This window comes from Brachycentrus maculatus, unplaced genomic scaffold, assembly GCF_059751285.1.
Source record: "Brachycentrus maculatus isolate JH-2025_06_01 unplaced genomic scaffold, ASM5975128v1 h1tg000320l, whole genome shotgun sequence".
NCBI lineage: Eukaryota > Metazoa > Arthropoda > Insecta > Trichoptera > Brachycentridae > Brachycentrus > Brachycentrus maculatus.
This window is the reverse complement of record NW_028281069.1, coordinates 9,852-31,212: the sequence shown is the minus strand read 5'-3', so window position 1 is coordinate 31,212 and position 21,361 is coordinate 9,852. Positions and strand designations below refer to the sequence as shown.

The window sequence follows — 21,361 nt, the reverse complement described above, 5'->3', positions numbered from 1 at the left end:
TTATTTTGTAAAAATAAAAAAAAAACACTCGGCAGCTATCTTTTAACAAATCTTCCAAAATACTACATATCAGTTTTGCTCAAACAACTTGAAATAGAAACAAAGCTTATCACACGTATTCTGATAACATAAAAAATATATTTTAATGATAATAATTTGAATATTTTATCTGTTTGAAAAATCTAATTTCAGCTACGATAAGATTTACTAAAAGTGACATGCTAAAGAGATTGATTACGATTAATTTTCTCCAATTATTTGATTTATTTTAACCTTACACACGCAACATACTTTATAATAATGGCCATGTTTAAGAGGATAATTTTTATCTCCAGTCTTATAAAAATCAGAAACAAGTTCTCACCTACAACTGAAATATAGGTATAGTTCAAAATATATATTCTACAGTCTGCGTTGGTTTAATTTTTCAATGCGATCAAATGACACCTTTTTCTATATTTTTTATATTATTTGACCAGTACCTGTCTATAGTATTCACCTATATCGTCAGACTGGTTGTTGTTCCAAATATAATATGAGTTGTGGTTTTTTTCATAAAATGTTAGTACAGAACTTAAATCAATTTATTATTCAAAGGCAAAATGTTTACCCTTCCGCACATAAATAATAAAAAAAAGTATTTTAGTTAATTTTTTAGTGGTTCCTATTGCAAATCAATAAATATATGCATACATATTTTTTTCATTGTGCCAGGCCAAATAAACCTGGACTTTGAACCATCTATTTTAATAATGCCCACATATCAGTTACCTATAAATGAAATTTAAAAAATTATACATAATTGAAAAACCTCTGTAAAAAACCTTACAGAATATAAAGAAAAGAAATATTTTTTGTATTGAAATTTATACAAAAGCTAATTTCTTTAGCAAAAACTAAAAAAATAAATAAAATTAGATTATGATTTGAAGGCCTTCCTTGTTAACATAACATAAAAATTGTATTATCTCAGTAAGATTACGTTTTTTACTTTCCAGTAAAAATGGCATAGGCAACAAAAAATGGTTTTTAAAAATACTTTGTACGAAGTTAACAATACAAAATGGTTGGACTGAAGAAAAAATAGCAATAATGACATCATAATAAAGAGACCTTCAAAACATTCCAATGACACATGTATGCATACAAGTTTTTATAAAAAGTTTTTTCATATCACTACCAATAAAATTACGATTTTGTTGTTGATTTTTTAATCTAATTCCTTCCAAATACTGTGAGTCATATAGAGCAGTGCTCCGCAACCGGTGTGCCGTGGCACACTGGTGCGCCGTGAGCCGGAAACAGGTGTGCCGCGATCAAATTCAATGTTTATAACATTTTACAATTTTTCATTATGTACTTAATACACGATGACAACTTATTTTTCATAATATTGTCTGTTGTTCAAAATGTAGGATATAATAATTCTCTCACTCTCAACCCTTATCCGCACCCCAATGGTGCATAGGGCACTGCATTATAGAAAATGAATAATCAGTGTCTACGGACATAACATCAGATATTATTCTATTATGTTCCTTCATAGGCCGGACATTAGTGAATGTAATCACTGCATGAATGACACAATTAATTGAATTGGTACCTATACATATATTAGATTTCACAAGAGACACACCAGGCATGTTAGAAATCAACATCAATACTACATTAATAATAAGATAACATTATTTGAACATCTCAGGACTGACTGCTGTATTGTTGCATGATATGTGAATGAATCAATACATGTTGAAGATTATATTTATCACATAATTACATAGGTGTTGATTATTTGTACATAAAGTAATGGACTTCGTGCCAATTAAGTAAATATATACTCAATGTGAATTCTTACTTTACGAAGATATGCCAGGTCATCTCATAAATAACTGCAATTTTGTACAGCTGGCTCGTGAAACGGCCAATTTTAAAAAGATTGTGAAACAGTGTTAGATTTAAAAAAAATATATTTTCACTTCACTCAAAGTATAGTGAAATCTCAATATAATGGATTAAAAGGACTTCGGATATAGCGGACTAAAAATCCGGTCAAATGTAAAAAATGTAATAATGTTCTATTAATATTACACATGCTGAAATTCAAATTTCACTGCTAGAATGAGACATTATGCTGTCTAGCTAAAAATGAAGTTATCAGGATTACATCTTGACGATCTAATGACATTAATTAGATAATTAGATTAGATGATTTATTAGATTAGTCAGATAATGAATTTCAACTATATTTTAGGCATTTTCGTAATTTTAGAGAGTTGATTATAAGCAAACAGCAAACTTCAAAAGTGCAAACAAAACTTGATTCCTTTTTCAAAGCTGGATTACCGAAAGCAAGCGCGTCGATATCAAACAGCTACGTCACTTCACGAGTGTCCGAAGACAATAAATAGAATTTTTGTTTGTGTTTTGTATTGTTTATTTATATCTAAATACAGTGTTAATATTTTCAATAAAAAGTTTTTGATTTATTATATACCTATTTTAATATAACAGACTTTCAACTTTAACGCACACTCCGCCCTAATTAGTCCGTTATATCGAGGTTTTACTGTATTATACTGGCATTAACTTTGCGGAATAACATAATGATTTAATTATAAAATAAAACACTCGTTTAAGACCACTTTTTTTTAGTTTATTGATGTAAACACGACTAGTTTCGAGAACTACAGATGTTCTCATCTGTAGTTTGAAAACTCAAATAGGAGAAGAACAGTAATGGCTAGAGCACCCATACTAGCTTGTTGATGGGAGTCATTTACGAGATGAGCTTATAATACTAAAAATAAAGACATTTAAGTTTAAAACATACGACTTCTTAAAACCAGAATCCATCAGAAGTGGTCAAATTGACTCTAATATAAAATTTGTTCTTTAATGGAAACATATATTTATCCTACTAAATACTATACATATACTAAGTATATAGTAGCTATGCCACTAGCAAAATAGCTTCTTCTCTGACCCTTGTTTGCACCCGATGGTGCATAGGGCACTGCGTCTTGAAGCAGTGGTAAATTCATCATTGATCGCATCAAGGTGATCAGTCCTCGCTCTCGGATGACAGACCAGAGTATAAATGTAGGGGTTAAAAATTATAAATGTTTATTTTAATCACTTTTCTTTTAAAACACATATTTGAGAGAGCTCAAGATGAAACACCTGTCACGAAAATAAATGAATTCAACAGAATCACAAAATATTCAAATAAAATAAAAGCAGTATCGTGTGTTTAGAAAAAAGAATTAAAAAAAAATGGTAGCACTGATGTAGTACTTGTGGCAACATATTTATCAAATTCTCCAGTTGGACCCAAATCAACAATCACAAAGCAAACCACTACTCATAAAAAATAACTCAAATGATTTTCTAACGCCTAGATGTAAAATAAAGTATTTAGTGTTGTCATAGCAAAAATTAGTTGTAGCTACTATTTTTTTTTTGAGTAGTCATTTTTAAACTAAATTTACTACTCTACTAAATTTAAAAATCACTTAACATGTAAACCCATACAACAAAATCATAGTTTAAAATGAGTTGTATAATAGAAATATTTGAGGCATTTATTTCCAATATAAATTAAATAATTTTTGATTCATAAGGAAAGTTTTAACTGTGTAGTCTTCAATACATATTTTTTTAAACTTTAATCTGACATAAGTTAAAGTTATCTACGTTACATAGAAAATATATTATTTATCTCCAGTAAACTACAACTAGGTGATTTTAATTGAAGGAAATTTACATTATTTTGTACATGAAAAGCATAGTTAACTTTGTGGTATGGTAATATAACACTCTCCTTATCGTTCATAGTTCACTTTGTGTAATACCACTAAATCGTTCACCTTTTCATCATTCACTTTTAAGTGGTATTACATAATGAATGATAAGGAGAGTGAAATTTACTTTTACCATAATCGATTTTTTATTCAGTCAATACAGTTTTAAAATATTAAATGGATAGTGGACTTCATTTGATGAAGCATTAATAAAAGGCGTACTCTTATTTCATCAATATTTGGCCAAAAGTGAATTTTTTTTCTTATAAACAAAAATTGGTTTAGGATATTTAATTGCCTTGGTGTAAAAAGAATACTTTAAAAATCGACCTTGTGTAAATGCCGCATTAGTCCATTATTATGCGTAATAATTGCATATAAACAAAAAAAGGCAAAGATACACTTCGCTCACTCCTTTCAAGAAAGTCATAAATCAAAAAACTTGATTTTCTAGGAGAACGTTTTTAATGTTTAAAAATATAATACAATGTATTAAAAAAAAACATCAAGCCACTTATTTTTACTGTGCAACAGATCTTTATAGGTAAATCCTGAAGGTTTTTTCTCCATTTGAAAAATACTTGGTATATTTAAAAAAAATAATTAAACAATACCTTTCCTTCATAATGCAAAAACAACACTTTCTGCCCTGTAGCGGGTAAATATTAAGTTAAAAATATGCTTTATTTGCTGGGATATAGTACATTTTCTGGGCATTCCGAAAACGCGCACAACTGAAAATTGACGATTTTTTATTTATGATGTTCTTGAAAGGAGTGAGCGACTTGAGTAGATATCTTCTGTGTTTTATAATTTGATAGGTTGAAAAGTAGTAACAAATAAGTATGATTCCGGAAGAATTAGGAGAGAATCGGGCCGAGGTATGGTGCCTGGTCGCAGTAGAACCAATCAGGAGGCGGTATTTCCTGCAGCTGGACCTTGTCCTCGCTGATCTCCCGCTGCAGGAAGTAGTAGTGGCAAGTCCGGGGCTTCAGGACCTCGTCATCTCCGGAGTACGGCGGCGCCAGGATGTCCAAGAAAGCGGAAGGCCTCCCCAACGCCTCGATTTCGTGAAAATTAGACACTTCCGGAGTCAGAATACTGCACTCGGACTCCGCATCGCAAATTTTCTGCTCCGAAACTCGAGCCAAAAGCGATTTGTTGTAATGTCTATCGATACCACCGTGGTTTGTAATATTATTATTGGAAAAATTCCCAATTTCGCTCGCCGGCTTGATTTCGCTGAAGGTCCTTATCTTGACGTTCCCCGAAATGACTTTCAGCAGCCCGTGCATGTGCGGATGGTCGTGCAGAGGCATTTTAAAACCGGGCTTCAATATGAAAATGCTCATATTCATTATTTCGTTCTCGAAGATCTCGATGTAAGTACAGGGCGCCTTGTCGCTCGACTCCCAAAACCGTTCGTTTTCGAACACGCTGTCGAGCCCCACGTCATCGGAACGGATTTTATCCAGCGAAGATTTCAGCTGCATGAAACTCGATGCGAAATTGCAGTCATTTTTGTGTAAAAATGTCTGCATAGCTTGTCTAAACACTGTTATAAAAGGTTGCGAGCGACTCATGTTTGTATATTGTTCCGAATCCATTTAAAACAACAAACGAATATAATGAATATTCTCGAAGCGAAATAAACAATGTTTTCGCCGAATATTCATAATTAGTTACGACGGTATAAATATTTTTGTACTTCTCCTTTATTGCATATTTGAAATAAGTAATGTCAGCATTAAAAAGTTAACTAAAAAACATTATGTACAAAAGATATACCATTCACAATGCAATATTAGATGAAATAAAAACTAAACAATAATTAAACACGTCGCGCACTCCGAACTCCGAACTGTCACTTTAATTGATAAATAGTAAATACTAAAAATCGTCACTTGAATGCAGAGCTATCTTAACTGCACATAAGAAAATTTTACAGGGGTGCGAATTAAACTTTCGAATGTTTATTATTATTTTTTAAAAAATACTTAGATTTATAATATATTGAGTTAAGAACTTTCTCCACAGTAAAATCAGTAACATTAACACTAGATGAATAAAACGAAAATGACTAGTATGCGACTTAGGATAGTTATGCATTCAGGTGACGAAATAATGTTCAAAAATATATGTTTCATGTTGGAGCCCTGAATTTATTCATGTAATACCAGTTACACCAACAGAAAGATTGTTTATTGTGTGGCACTATACAAAATGTTATGCCCGCAGCACACGTCAGATTTTCATATACCGAATGCAAACCTATACAAAATATGTTAGTATTTTTTTGTTACAAAATGTTCTTGAGTTCGAAATGTTAGATTTGATTAAGTTGTAACTCTTTTTTACACCAATATTGTATACGACTCTGGACTCAATTAATGCAGTATGATTTCAACAGGTGATTTATCCATTAAATAAGGTTAAAGGTGTATTCTGCCCTTCAGTGACTGGCCCAAGGTACCAATAAATAGTTTAAAATAAATACTAGCAGATAACTGTTGGTTTTTCCCAACTATAAATTACATTTACCCTTTAGACCAATATTAATCGGCTCTTCCGGTCGTTTTGTAGCGTAATGTGTAGCGTTTGACCGTTTGAAAGTAAAAAAAGGGAGCCCGAATTTGAAATCTGTTATTCAAATTTTGGATAAATTATACAAGCCGCATACGGCAAAATATAAATACGTGATTGAGTACTGATAAAAAAGAAAACTACGGTTAAAATATAGCGGTCGCAAGTCGTGATCATTTTGGTGAAGTACTACAATTGAAATATTCACGTTATGTATTGACACAGGCGTTGAATCGTGTACTATACTAAATACTATCGACAAGAAAACGCTACATCGGCGCTAAGATTGACCTAAAAAGGCCTTCTGAGAATGCTATATCGTACATAAAATGTAAAACTATACATAGCGTTACATCGTAGCTTAATAATACCCTGTGTGCACGTGAGGTATTTTATTGTTATAGCAACACAATGCGTTTACGTCAAAATATATCTTTTTTGACATTCAGTATTTAAAAATATTAGACAAAAACAAACAAAAAGAAGATATACCGAGTCGTTAGATTAAAATTTAAAAAAAATAATATAATTATGATATGATGTGATCGATACATACTATTGAGATGTAAATAAAACTATTTTACACATGTTCACCAGTGTTATCTATATTTTTAATTTAAGTTTTACTTGGCAAATTAAAAATGGATAGATTACCACAAAGTGGCTGTCGAATCAATTAATGAAGTTATTTATGTTCTCTAGTGCCTATTTGTGATAAACTTTTAGTCCTCGAATGCTTACAAAATGTTCTCCGATTTGCCTTTTCGGAGTTTAAAAGGCCTCCAGAGATGTCCAAACTGTGACCAATTTAATGGGTACAGAGCAAAAGTGTGCAGGCACAAAAACTGTGGAGTGAATTTGAAAGGCTCGAAGAAGTCCCCGGTGGAAGCCTGTAACCTGGTGACAAGTTTTGCGCTTCCAAAGTATGTGAGCGTTCGAGTGAGGGATAAGGGGCCCGACTACAGAGCTTTTGTTGAAATTAACGAGATTCGAAATACCCAGTCGGCTTCCAAACAGAATGTAACAGTAGTCTCTGCCAAGTGTCACGCTTCCGTTTGCTCAAGATCTACCCCTTCAGTCGATAAAAATGAATCCAGTAACACGCCGCGATGCGCACACATTGAAATAGCAATGAATTGTGATAATATTGCAGGTAAATTATTTGTGAGTGGAAGAACAGCGCCTGGAGAGTCAATATTTGATTGTGACACGTGTTTTAATGCATTCCGCATCATAGTTACAATAAATATGGTGTTGGAAAATGATGCGGAATGCATCGAAACATGTGTCACAATAGATTTTTAAGAAAAAGTGGTATTTACCAAATTAAAAATGGAAAGATATTGCCACAAGCTGACTATCAAATTAATTAATGAAAATATTTGATATGTTCACATTTTGAAAGGATAGAAGCTAGAACAGCCGCGTGTGCCATTAGAAACGCCATGTATTTTTACCCAAGAAATCATCAAAATAACCGATTTTAGTATTTATTTATTATATAAAATTTTACAAATGAGTAAGAGGATGCAAAAAGGTTAGTTGCAGAAGAATAAATCAACATTTTACCAGTGCAGAAAACTGTTTTCTGCCTCCGTAGTTCTGTCATCATTGTGTTTATCTACATCAGATCTTGGGTTTGATTCCCAGAGAAGGGTTATAAATAAGTACATTAAAAAAAATATATATTTTAATAAAATTGTCCGCCTCCGTAGTGTAATGGTCAGCATGCTTGGCTACCGTACTAGAGGTCCCGGGTTCGATTCCCAAGGGGGGTCAAATAAATATAAGTGATTTTTCACTCTAATATTTATTCAATATTAGCCTGGACTGTTACCTGAAGCGGAGGGCTGATCACCTTTCCTTCATGTGTTAATGATGAAGATAACACCGCGTTTATACGATGCAGTGCCCTATACACCATCGGGTGCGAATAAGGGTTTGAAGAAGTATATATTAAAAAGATGTGAATATGATGAATATGAATATGAATGTGGAAAAAGTTAAGATTGTGTGCAAATACAGATTTGTGTGGCGTTCTATTCTCTATGTCTACTTCTGCGGTGATGCGGCGTGATGCTCAGTTAGTTAGTTAGTTTAAATGAAACAATGTTTACAAATTAACGTTTTTTTTAAAAGTTCAAAGTGTTATTTCACAGGAGCATTGCCCATAAAGCAGTATGCCTTGAACATGCTGAAGCTGAGCACTAGAATGGACCAGGAGATAGCCAAGCTGCGCTCCGATACCTCGTCTCCCTTGGTCCAGCGAGTCAGCAATACCGTAATGGTGGTGAGGTCACTAGATAAAAAGAAATTTGGATATCATCATACTTCCTTCCAGTCAGCCAAAAACCAGTAAGTTGAACATTTTGTTACTGCAAAATAACTGAGAAGTTTGAGATTTTAAGGATCCTAATCACATCACACAGATCACGGGGTTCATATCTATATAAGCACCCTTGAGGTAGTATTTACGAAAATGGTGCTTTACGAATTATTCAAAATGATTATTATTTTGCGCGGCTAATAAATTAAGCTTAAAATGTAATAATGCTTTTTTTGTTGTTGTTATTTTGATGAATAATTCTTGTTTTGTAAACTTTGGTATGCTAATGCATGACGAAATCAGCCCTGATGTAATATTAGAGCTGTCCAAAGCATAGCCCGCAGGCTACATCCGACCTGCGGATTATATTTGCGCAGCCTGTTAAGTGTTTTTGATTTACCGCAAATATGAAAATTTTCCTTTTATAATTTTATTTTTATTTTTATGACATCCCAAATAAATTAATGAGATATTTATTCATATGGCAATAAATTTTAGGGGAATCCTGAACTGTGTATTTCTTTGCATTTTGTCATGGCTCTCCGATCTGTTTAGTTATTTGAATTGGGCCAGGATCGGATCTGGTTTAGACGACCCAACATTGGATCAATGAATGAATGATTTTTATATTATTTTTTGACATCTAATCAAAGATGAAGAAGAATATGGAAGTCTGGGCATTTACGGGTCTGACGACCATCGTAGGCTGGTTTAAGTGATCACTTTACACACATGTAACATTCACCAATTCTACACATTATTGACAACTACACTACTCAAATTCTTGGAAGTTCTATATATATATACATATATACCAATTTAGAAACCTTGTTCTTGAATCACTAGAGACATCTATTGGTGAGATGGAAAGAAGCTATTTATTAAGCAGAAACTCTTATATTAGTATGTGAGGTCCGAATCCTGGATTATAATCACACACATGAGAAACGCCAGAAAATATTATTTTCATTTTTATTATTTAAGCTTATAATTTGACTAGATAATTTATTTACAACATTTTGAGTGTGTCCAAATTACAGACTTCCATATTCTTCTTCATCTTTGACGAGATGTCAAAAAATAATATGAAAATAACTCCTGTAATTGGAGATAATCCAGATTTTGTGAACAAGTATTTGGACACACTCAAAATGTTGTGAATGACTTTTATTTTATTTACTTATTTGTTTCAGGTATTGTTGCAATTGCAATTTTAATGGAAGAGGTGTAAAGAGAAGAAAACAGTCTGCAGCCCGAAATTCCAGAGATTCTGTCCAGTATTGCGTGCATTTCTATCTGTGTGTTTGCGCCTTCGCTTCAAACAGAGATCTTTACCAGAAATTCAAGCATTTTGTGGCCTTGGGTATACCAGATTTTCAAGAAAGCGACTTGGGTAATGAGTAACACTTGAAATTTATTTATTTATTTAAACTTCATGTACAGAAAATAAATAAGTATATTGGCGGGCTTATTGCTAAAAAGCAATATCTTCCAACCAACCAAATTATGTATTAAATTTATGTAAAAAAAAAACGCTGATTTTTAGAGTCTACTAAGTTGTATTTTATTATTGAAAAACACATAAAAATCTATTTTGTGACAATTGTTTCGCCTAGTTATGGCATTTTCAAATGAATGTCTACATTTGTTTGAAAATGCCTTAACTAGGCGAAACATTACACAACATCAGGCCATAAACAGGCTAGGTAAGATATTCATTTGTTTGAAAATGCCATAACTAGGCGAAACAACTGTCGCAAAATTGATTTTTATATGTTTATTATTTTTAGCAATAAAATACAACTTAGTGGACTCAAAAAATCAGTGTTTGACTTAATATTTAATACATAAATTAAAATGGTGTTCTACAAATAAAATGCTAAATCTATAAATAAATAAATACACTTATTAATACAAAATACATTAATTTATGTTATTTTCGACCAAAGTAATGCCACAGCTAACCGATGTGTATTCTATACAATAAAAGTGTCGGGTTGTGGTCCCGTGGTTAGTGTCGCAGAATCTTGAGTTAGAGTTTCTGGGTTCGAACCCACTCCACCACAATTTGATACATATTTCTAATAATGAGCCGCTTAGAGTCGCAGTTGGAAATAATAAAAACACAAATATATCTCTTTGAAAATTAAGAAAAGTAGTTTTTTTCACTTTTATTTCATTTGAGCAGTGATCGGGTTTCGTCATTACTGACATCATAAAATTGGTGGAAGGCTAGACAAAATTTTTATAAACACAACAGGGCAGGGGATGAAAACCATGATTTTTTTTTTCATAAAATGAATTTAAGTAGTGTGTTAAAATAACAATTACATATGAATTACAGTAAAGGTTTTAAGTAGGATTTTATATAAATTTTATTATCATTATAAAATATTTTTGTAAGTTAATTTAAATAATATGGGTTATTCTAGAATCTTTAGTTCTTAAGAGGACAGCTCCTACTGAATATTTGTATGGAGAAGACCTGCGTTCTCTGAAATATAAAATTTCCAGTAGTTATTTCTTATCGACTGATTCAGATTTTATATTACTAATATATTTTTATTATCGAAAAGTATTTCACAGTAACGCTACTATTACATTTCCAAAAAAAGGAAATACAAGACTCACCCCAACCTTAACTCCATACCGAGGAATATTTTTTTTATTCATTTAATTTACTTTGTTTCAAAACTTGATGATGGATCTTTGAGGAACTTACTCTTATAAAAAATATAAAATTAATAATTGTAAAACGAACTCCCTCTCAAAACACAAGTATCTACTTTATTAGAGAGGCAAAAACGTTGTGTTTAAATATTTTGTATATTTACCAACCATGTATTTCAATATGTATTTTGTTACAAAATTTTAATTTCATAAAAACAAAAAAAAGACCATTCAACTTTTTTTTTTCAAATTCGTTATATTTGTAAAAAACATCACAAAAAAGCTTGTTTTCTAACACTGCAATTCATTTATCTTTTTTTTAAATTATATTTTGTCTTTATTATGTTCTAGACACGGTATTATTATCAGAAGACCTGGACGTGTTGCCTTCTGCGGACAGTTTCCTCAACTTTGGCAGAAATGTTTCATCTCCGCAAGATGGACCAGTGTCCGAGAGTGACATGTCCGCATTCGTCTCACAAATGATAGAGCTTCCTGACGGCAACGGCCACATGATCGAACTAAAGCAGGCGGAATGCGATTTTAAGTTTGCCAACAGTCAAGAAAATAACGACGTCATTATTTGCAAATCTCAGTTGAACAGGAACGAGGTTGTCAAAGCGTGCGATGTACTGCTCACAAACAGCGCCGACAATGTTTTCATGGCAAATGAAAATGATTCCTCCGCATTAGAACCCCTGGACATCCAAATAATGCTGTCCGATAACGGAAATTTAATAAATTTGTCAGATATGGTGGATGATAGTTCCGAAGTCAATCGAATTTCTGATGAGCAGTATCAAATACAAGGCGAAAGCAGCAATGACTATTTGCAAAACAACGAGATCGTCAATATCCAAGAAGTTTCCTTGGAGAACCCGACGTTTTCGAATGATATATACACAATAACCGGCGATGAAACATCGTTGAAAATTATATCTCTCGAACAGTACGAGTCGCTGTTTTCAAAAACCAGCGATTCCAATTCATTTTCCAATCCCGGTTTGAACGACAACGCCGGTTTTGCGGATACTTTCATCGGGAGTACTATAGAAAGTAGCAACCATTCCACATGTCAAGTTGAAAACTCACAAGGCAACGCGTCAAACAATATTTACATCCCGGAGGGAGAAGATGGTTTATTCTCGTTAGATAACAATTACGAATTGTGGACAAGTCTGCCTCCTAGTGATAACAAAACCAAAAAATGTGCCAAGAAACGGAAAAAAGCGTCGGAAACAAATGTACCAAGTATCGCTTTGAGTAATAATAATCACAATGTCGAAATATCGAACACCAACACAAGTCAACACTCTTTTAACATTGATCAAAATACAGATATCTATCTTCAAGACACTTTCCAGAGCATTTTGCCAGATGCAAATTCAAACTTGTCAAACATTGTTACGTTGAATAGCACGAAAGAAAGTAATATTGCCGGTAGTTTGATAAATATTCCAAATGCTTTGAATAATCATTCCACCAAATATTTTGTGACTTCTAACCAAAATACCAACGAATGCAAGAACTTAGTAAAAAAAATGAAAACTGATAAATTAGGGTCGCCAGCGACGCAAGTGAGTTGCTCCGACAAGGAGGAGAGTTTTGGGTTTGTGCAGTGGCTGTCTAGCGTCACGGAGAGCATCAATCAGACTATGCATTATCAGTGCCGGGGAAAACCGGACACACTCGTATTTCACATTCCGCAGGTGATTTTTATTAATAATTTAGAAAAAAAAACACTATTAACCCTTCCATTACGGTGATAAAAACTTCCGCGTACACCGGTGATATGTATTTTGTACACCATATGAAAATGTGACTTAAAAATAGGAAAAATGTAAATATATTCCTAAGTGTTGCTTTTATTGACAATAGTTGAGGTTGAAATGTATCAATTTTGTAATGTTAGCTCTGTTAAGTACCTAAAAAAGACAAAAACAAACATCGCATGTAGCCGTCATAGCTAGCATAGCGACACAACCACCCTGAATGACGACGTGTGCGCAACTAAATTGAAATCGTCAAAAACAGTCGCCGCATGCACACACGCGCGTGTACGTAAAGTGCGGTACACACGCGTACTCTGAGGAACGTTTGTGTATTAGTGATTCTATACCCGATTTTTTTCCAATTTATTTCCGTCGCTGCAAATGAATAACTTTATATTATAATACTTTTATGTAACACGTAAAAGTCTTATGGATTGATACAAACATTCTGAGTCCGTATCTATTATATTTTATGTTGACATTCTCATTTTTAAAGTCAAGTTGTAGTAAATATGTACAAATCACCGGGAGGGGAAGGTTAACACATTTCGGACAGGTGTTTCTTCTACGCCTGCGGACCGCTGGTGACGGGATTCGATAATTGTTTACATATAGTTAAGACCCTAACAAAGCGATTGGTCCATAATATTCATATGAATTCATTGAAAATTTCCTTCTTTTCTGACTTTGAATTTAGACCGGCACATAAAGTAAAAATACCCTTCCCGTCCTTAAGCATCAATTGACCCAACTGGTAGAAATATCCTTTTACTTCATTTCCATACAATAGGGTTGAACTAAATAGCAATAGCAATGTTATAACAACAATATGCTTTACAACATTTTGAGTGTGTCCAAATACTTGTTCACAAAATCTGGATTATCTCCAATTACAGGAGTTATTTTCATATTATCTGGTCAAATTATAAGCTTAAATAATAAAAATGAAAATGGTATTTTCTGGCGTTTCTCATGTGTGTGATTATAATCCAGGATTTGGACCTCACATACTAATATAAGAGTTTCTGCTTAATAAAAAGCTTCTTTACATCTCACCAATAGATGTCTCTAGTGAAGTTCTAGTGATTCAAGAACAAGGTTTCTAAATTGGTTCATATATAAAGAACTTCCAAGAATTTGAGTAGTGTGGTTGTCAATAATGGGTAGAATTGGTGAATGTTACACGTGTGTAAAGTGATCACTTAAACCAGCCAATGACGGTCGTCAGCCCCGTAAATGCCCAGACTTCCATATTCTTCTTCATCTTTGATGAGATGTCAAAAAAAAAAAAAAATGAACAATAAGCTTGTTTGTTTCAGGACATTACTATTGGGTTGATGCAAAAGTTTTGACCGTTTTTTACATATATTTTTTTAAATTTTTTTTTCATGTGAATTATTTATTTAATAAATTATATAATTTCCATCAGTTCTTATAACCTTCTCCCGTCTTTCTATCAACTTATTAATACCAGTAGTATAAAATTCCGTGGATTTTGATGCGAAAAATGAAGTAAGGGATGTTTTTACCTGCTCTATTGAATAATTTTTTTCATCATTTAAATTTTTTTGCAGTGATCGGAATAAATAAAATTCAGAAAGAACAAGATCTGGAGAATACAGTGGATGCTTGATAACATCCCAATTTAACTAATTTAGCTTGTGTTGGGTCATCATAGCCACATGTGGTCACGCGTTGTCGTGATGAAACACTGCCCCTTTTCTGTTTACCAATTCTGGTCTATCCTTTTGAAGGACCATGTTCAATTTGGATAAATGCTGACAATATCGTTCTGCTGTACTTGTCTTATCGTGTTCCAAGATTTCAAATTACACAATACCCTTATTATTCCACCAAACACAAAGTATTACTTTTTTTTATGGATTTCGGCCTTCGAAGTTGTTAATGGGGCTTGTCCAGGTATAGTCCAATGTCTTTTTCTTGTCACGTTGTTGTACACGACCCATCTCTCATCTCCCGTCACCAAACGATGCAAAAAAGGTTCATGTTTTTGTCTAGCACTCAAAGCAACGCGCGTTGAAACACGATCCAATAAATTGGCAGCCGACAATTGATGAGGTATCCGAACGTCGTACCGCGAAACCATTTCCATACGCTTCAAATGTCTTAATGCGATTGTTTGGTTGACTCCCATCATTGACACAATCTCTCTGATGGTTAGACGTGGATTGGTGTCAATTATGACTTTTAATTCGTCTTCATCAGACTTCAATGGCCGCCCGGTACGTGGTTTATCAATGAGTGAAAAATCTCCAGATCGGAATTTTGCAAACCATCTTCGTGCCTGTCGAACTTTGATGACATCTGCTCCGTACACTTCACAAATGTTTTTGGTTGCCACACTCGCTGTATTGTCTTTACGGAATTCATAAAGTAAACAATGACGTAAATGCACTTTATCGAACGACATTTTGAAAAAATACAAGGGGTTATTATTGTACTCTGGCCAGGCCAAAACTGAATAGAAAGTAGAGGGAAAGCATCCTTTATACAATGGAATCATAAAAAAAGAAGATACTATTCATTATTAATGAAAAATTTTTTTTTTACCTGGGATCATAAAAAACGGTCATTACTTTTGCATCAACCCAATATTTATCAATGAAAATTAAAAAAAAAAATTACTGAATCAATTCACTTACAAAGTGGTTTACCAATATTATTCTTTGTAATAATTATTAAAGTATTTTTATTGCAGAATTTTTTCGATTGCCTTCAAGATAGATTTAGCAGCTACAATAACATGAAACGCCTCCCAAATATAATATCCACATTCGAAAGGAAGAAGTCAGTCCCTTTTGGCAAGTTTACCATGTACACTTGGAAACTTGTTAATATTTCACAAGTCAAGAAAATATTTGATACTTCAGAAGTAAGTACTAAGAGATGTTATTAATTATTTAGTAGAATTTATAATCTGTGCTAGCAAAATGGCGCGCTAAACGAATCAGTGCTAAGCGGGGTCTATTTTTCACATATCACTCCTTTCAAGAACGTCATAAATCAAAAATCGTCAATTTTCAATTGTGCACGTTTTCGGAATGCCCATAAAATGTACCATATCCCAGCAAAAGAGGCATATTTTTAACTTAATATTTACCCGCTACAGGGCAGAAAGTGTTGTTTATGCATTTTGAAGAAAAGGTATTGTTTAATTATTTTTTTAAATATACTAAATATTTTTCAAATGGAGAAAAAACCTTCAGGTTTTACCGAAAAAGATCAGTTGCACAGTGAAAAGTTCAATAAGTGGCTTGATATTTATTTTTAAAACATTTTATTATATTTTTAAACTTTAAAAACATTCTCTTGAAAAATCAAGGCTTTTGATTTATGACGTTCTTGAAAGGAGTGAGCGATATATGAGAGTGGCTCCATTATACCTCGCCTTACTTTTGTGTTTTGTATGTAATTTGGATCATTTTCAACAAATTCATCTAAAATGCTGACGATTATGCCATTGCTTTGACTAACAAAGCTGACAGAAAGCTCTTTTTTTGAAGAATTCCTCAATGGTGATTTTGGCTAGTGATCACTGAACCGCGCTTTTATAACAGTGTTATAGTGAAACAGCGTAAATAGAGGTGGCGTTTATAAATATTACTGTACTGCTATTTTTGTAAAATACTACCTCAAGGGCGCTTCGTTATTAAAATAAAGGCTTTGCGTGTCATTCCTTTAAAAAAAAATTTAAAAAATGTGGCCGTAATAAAATCAATATTGATTTACCAACTGTCTTTTACAAAATGGGATATTTGTTAATTTTGTTATCATCAGTTACTGCAGTATAGAGATAATTATTTGTACTTTACATGATTTTTAAATAGAGTCTAGTATTTTGAAATGCACATATATGTACATATTATTCATATATTTGACGTTTAATTTGTAGAACTCAATTTTAATTTGCATATTAAATGTTAAAATCAAAAACTGATTTTAGAATCTACTAAATTGTGTTTAATTGTTAAAAAACACATAAAAATAAATTTTGTGACAGTTATTTCACCTTGTTATGGGATTTTCAAACAAATGTCTTCGACATTCGTTCACAAAATTATTGATTTCAACATTTAATATATAAATTTATATGTATATTGTAATGTTTTGTATCATTTTTTTCAGGTAACTTTGGATTTAAAAAGATTCTTCAAACAAAAGTTGGACGGAAAATATGTACATATTAACTGTCCTAATTTAGATGTATTGAAAACCAAAAAAGATGTTAGCGAAAAGAAATCTAATGATATCAATCAGCCGGTGAAATTGGCACCCAAGAGCATATTTATTACCTATCTAAAGGTCGGCAAAACACTGCCTGATCAAAAAGTGCCGACACCTTTCATAATGGAATGGATACCAAATATCTTGCCGAAAACCAAAGTTGGAGAATTCAGAATAAAATTTGAGTTTGGACACAAATCTAATCACGAGTCGCACAACGTTGAGAATGTTGTTTTTATACCGAAAAAATAAATTTGAAATATTTTACTAAGTAAAAAAAAACTTTTTTAAAAACCTTTTTTTGTTTTTATTATTTTTCTTCTTCTTCTTCTTTTCCATGTTAGCTCCCTAGGTGGAGCATATGGCCAACACGAGTCGTCTCCAAGTCACTCTGTCACGCGCCATCTCCTTGGCTTCCTCCCAAGTCAGTCCGGCGTCTCGAAGTTCCGCTGAGCATAGCCGGTGAATGGTCGTCAGCGGCCTTCCGGGGCGCCGGAATCCTCGGGGTTGGAAGAAGAGACATGAGGGGTTGATGCCCTCAGGTGGCATTCTAAGGACATGTCCCAACCATGTCCACCTTGTTCTCTTCAGGACTTCCAGTATGAGGGGCTGTTGAGTTCTTCTCCTCACATCGTCATTCCTGATGAAGTCATACCACTTTATACCCAGTATTCGCCTCAGGCATCTATTTTCAAAACTTGCTAGTTTCTTGCTTTGAGCTTTGGTGAGGTGCCACGACTCACATCCGTACAGCAACACTGTTAGGATGCAGGCGTTAAAGAGACGACACTTGGTTTTTGTCGAGTAAAGCAGTGAGTCCCAGACATTATTATTTTTACCTTTTTCAAATTTAGAGCGTTTTAGATACCTCAACAAAGAAGGGACTATGGATGTCTAGAGATTTTCAAGTCTTACTGGAAAATAGTTGTCAGGTTATGGTCCCGTGGTTACTGTTGCGGACTCTTGAGTCAGGTTTCTCGGTTCGAACCCGCTCTACTACAATTTGATACCTATTTTTATTAATGAGCCGCTTAGGCTCACAGAAATACTTTAAATGGAAGTATTTTTGTAAAAAATAAAAAACACAAATATTTCTCTTTTCACTTTAAAAAAAGGATTGAATTTAATTATTTTTATGACATTATACAAATATTTCTTTAATAAATGTGACTAAAAATGGAAGAAATTCAATAATTTTTTTGAATTACTTAATGTCCAAGCCTTAAGGGTGGTGACTGACCGGAACCAAACGTGTTACGTTACGATGCAAGCATTCGTCTAGTCAGTACAGTGAGCCGAGCACTCCATACAGAGTTTTGGATGTTTGCTGATGCTCGCCGCGAGCTATGCTACGACGTTACATTAAGACGAAATGCTCCGGTCAGTCATCACCCTAAAATTTAGCTACGGCTTGTGCAACTCCGCTTATCATGGCCCTACTTAGGTTTAATCTTTTAAAGCATATACCTACTTGTGAGTGGCTTTACTCTTTATGTTAAAAGTTACTATAATTGCATGTAATTCATGAGTGAAAATTCGCTTATGAACACTCGCTTATAATCAAATGAAAATGAGTGAAAATTGATCTACTTCACGAGGACTTTACAGCCAAATAATTTATTGCAAAAAAACAGACAGGTGGAAGAAAGCAGGAAGGGAATTTTGAAGAAGAAAAGGGATAAATCGAATCTTGAAGAGTGTGGCAGTAATGAGTTATAGTTTTTTGATTCTGAAATCAATTTTTAAAAATTATTTTTATCTCTACCTATATCCAGTTGGTGTATACAACTTGTGATTTTCCATTTTATAATTAAAATGTAACTTTGTTTTAAAATCACTATAAATTTTTTATTATAACTTAATTGTAATGTCTACCGGTTTCAAAGCTAACCGCTTCTTTATCAAGACTGATTAATACTAAAACACTATCTACTTAACAAAATTATTCAAAATATTTTTACGGTTAGGCAAACGAGCTTGGGTAGATCTCAAGTGGATCAATAGGGATCAGGGATGATGAGTGATTGGAAACATATTTAATAACGGACTTTTAGAAAAATCATTTACTTGCGTATTTATTTTATTTATTGTTTCGGCATTAACTTTGTGGTAAGACATGTTACAATGATTAAAGAAAACACTTCGTTTTTTACCACTTGAGTTTTATTATAGACTACATGTTTCAGAAGTTAAACTTCCATCATTCAGGTCTGTATAATAACTATTATACAGACCTGAATGATGGAAGTTTAACTTCTGAAACATGTAGTCTATAATAAAACTCAAGTGGTAAAAAACGAAGTGTTTTCTTTAATCATTGTGTATTTATTAGTTGTAAATTATTACGAATTGCCTTTTTAATTTCTAATATTTCAAAGTAATCTAATTTAAGTCCTCTATTGCATGTGTGTAATATATTTAGACCTTTATTTTTATCAAATGAGTGATTAATTTGTATTAGATGATTGGCAAATTCAGAATAATAATTATTATTTAGACATCTTTTATGCTCTTTACATCGGTAGATCTGAAGAGGATCACATCGTTTAGCCATGACGTATTTGATTGCATATTATAAACAATTCTCTTTCATATAGTTTTATCAGCCTCCGTAGTGGTCAGCACGCTCGGCTACCTTTCTGGAGGTCCCGGGTTCGATTCCCAGGTCAAATAAATATAAGTGATTTTTCACCCTTATATTTATAAAAATATTACCCTGGACTGGTACCTGAAGCGGAGGGCTGATCACCTTGCCTTCATGCAATTAACGATCAAGTTAACACTGTGTCGCTACGATGCAGTGCCGGTGGGTGCGGATGAGGGTTAAAAAAGGAAAAATAAAAGTTTTATCAGCCTCCATAGTGTAATGGTCAGCACGCTCGGCTGCCGTTCTGGAGGTCCCGGGTTCGATTCCTAGGGGGGATCAAATAAATGTAAGTGATTTTTCACCCTAATATTTATAAAATATTACCCTCGACTGGTACCTGATGCGGAGGGTTGATCGCCTTTCCTTCATGTTTTAACGATAACACTGCATTTATATGATGCAGTGCCCTATGAACCATTGGGGTACGGATATGGTTTTGAATATGAAAAAAAAAATTATAAATGCATTCTCTCAGACGAATGTGCGGAAAAACGTTGTTTGATGGATGTTTGAATGGTAATAAAAGGAAAGGATGCGAGGCTGAGATAAGCATTATCAATTAAATTACGAAAGGTGTGTTGGGACGGTTTGGGCATGTAAATCGAATGAGTGAAAAAAGGATAGTGAAGTAAATTTATGCGTCGAATATGGTTGGTAATAGAAGCAGAGAAAGACCAAGAAAAACTTGGGGTAATGAAGTATTTCAAATACATGAAAGTGGTCAGGTCAGAAGTCGGAATAATCGGCGTGTATGTATGAGGTGATGCATGAATTTGGAAGAGGTGAAGAATGTTTGCAATGACAGAGTGGTATGGCGTTCTATTCTCTTTGCCTACCCCTGCGGAGGAGCGGCGTGATGGTAAGTTTAGTACAGATATATTTACATATATATAAATATATATATTTATATATATGTATATATATATATATATATATATATATATATATATATATATATATATTTATATATATATATATATATATATATATATATATATATATATATATATATATATATATATATATATATATATATATATATATATATATATATATATATATATATATATATATATATATATATATATATATATATATATATATATATATATATATATATATATATATATATATATATATATATATATATATATATATATATATATATATATATATATATATATATATATATATATATATATATATATATATATATATATATATATATATATATATATATATATATATATATATATATATATATATATATATATATATATATATATATATATATATATATATATATATATATATATAT

The 21,361-nt window shown here is 32.7% G+C and overlaps 2 protein-coding genes across 2 annotated transcripts; one reads left to right on the top strand and one right to left on the bottom strand.

The window, feature by feature from the left end:
- Positions 1 to 2,410: 2,410 nt before the first annotated feature.
- LOC148304416 (2-aminoethanethiol dioxygenase) lies at positions 2,411 to 5,806 on the bottom strand. The gene has a single exon (XM_088268332.1). The coding sequence runs from the start codon at positions 5,405 to 5,407 to the stop codon at positions 4,661 to 4,663; it is 747 nt and encodes a 248-aa protein (XP_088124458.1). The 5' UTR covers positions 5,408 to 5,806; the 3' UTR covers positions 2,411 to 4,660.
- Positions 5,807 to 6,783: 977 nt separating this feature from the next.
- On the top strand, positions 6,784 to 17,694 carry LOC148304415 (uncharacterized protein C2orf42 homolog). Its single transcript, XM_088268322.1, has 6 exons — positions 6,784 to 7,536; positions 8,543 to 8,738; positions 9,903 to 10,102; positions 11,731 to 13,088; positions 15,871 to 16,044; positions 17,298 to 17,694. The coding sequence occupies exons 1-6, from the start codon at positions 7,128 to 7,130 to the stop codon at positions 17,646 to 17,648; spliced, it is 2,688 nt and encodes an 895-aa protein (XP_088124448.1). The 5' UTR covers positions 6,784 to 7,127; the 3' UTR covers positions 17,649 to 17,694.
- The last annotated feature ends 3,667 nt before the right edge of the window (positions 17,695 to 21,361 follow it).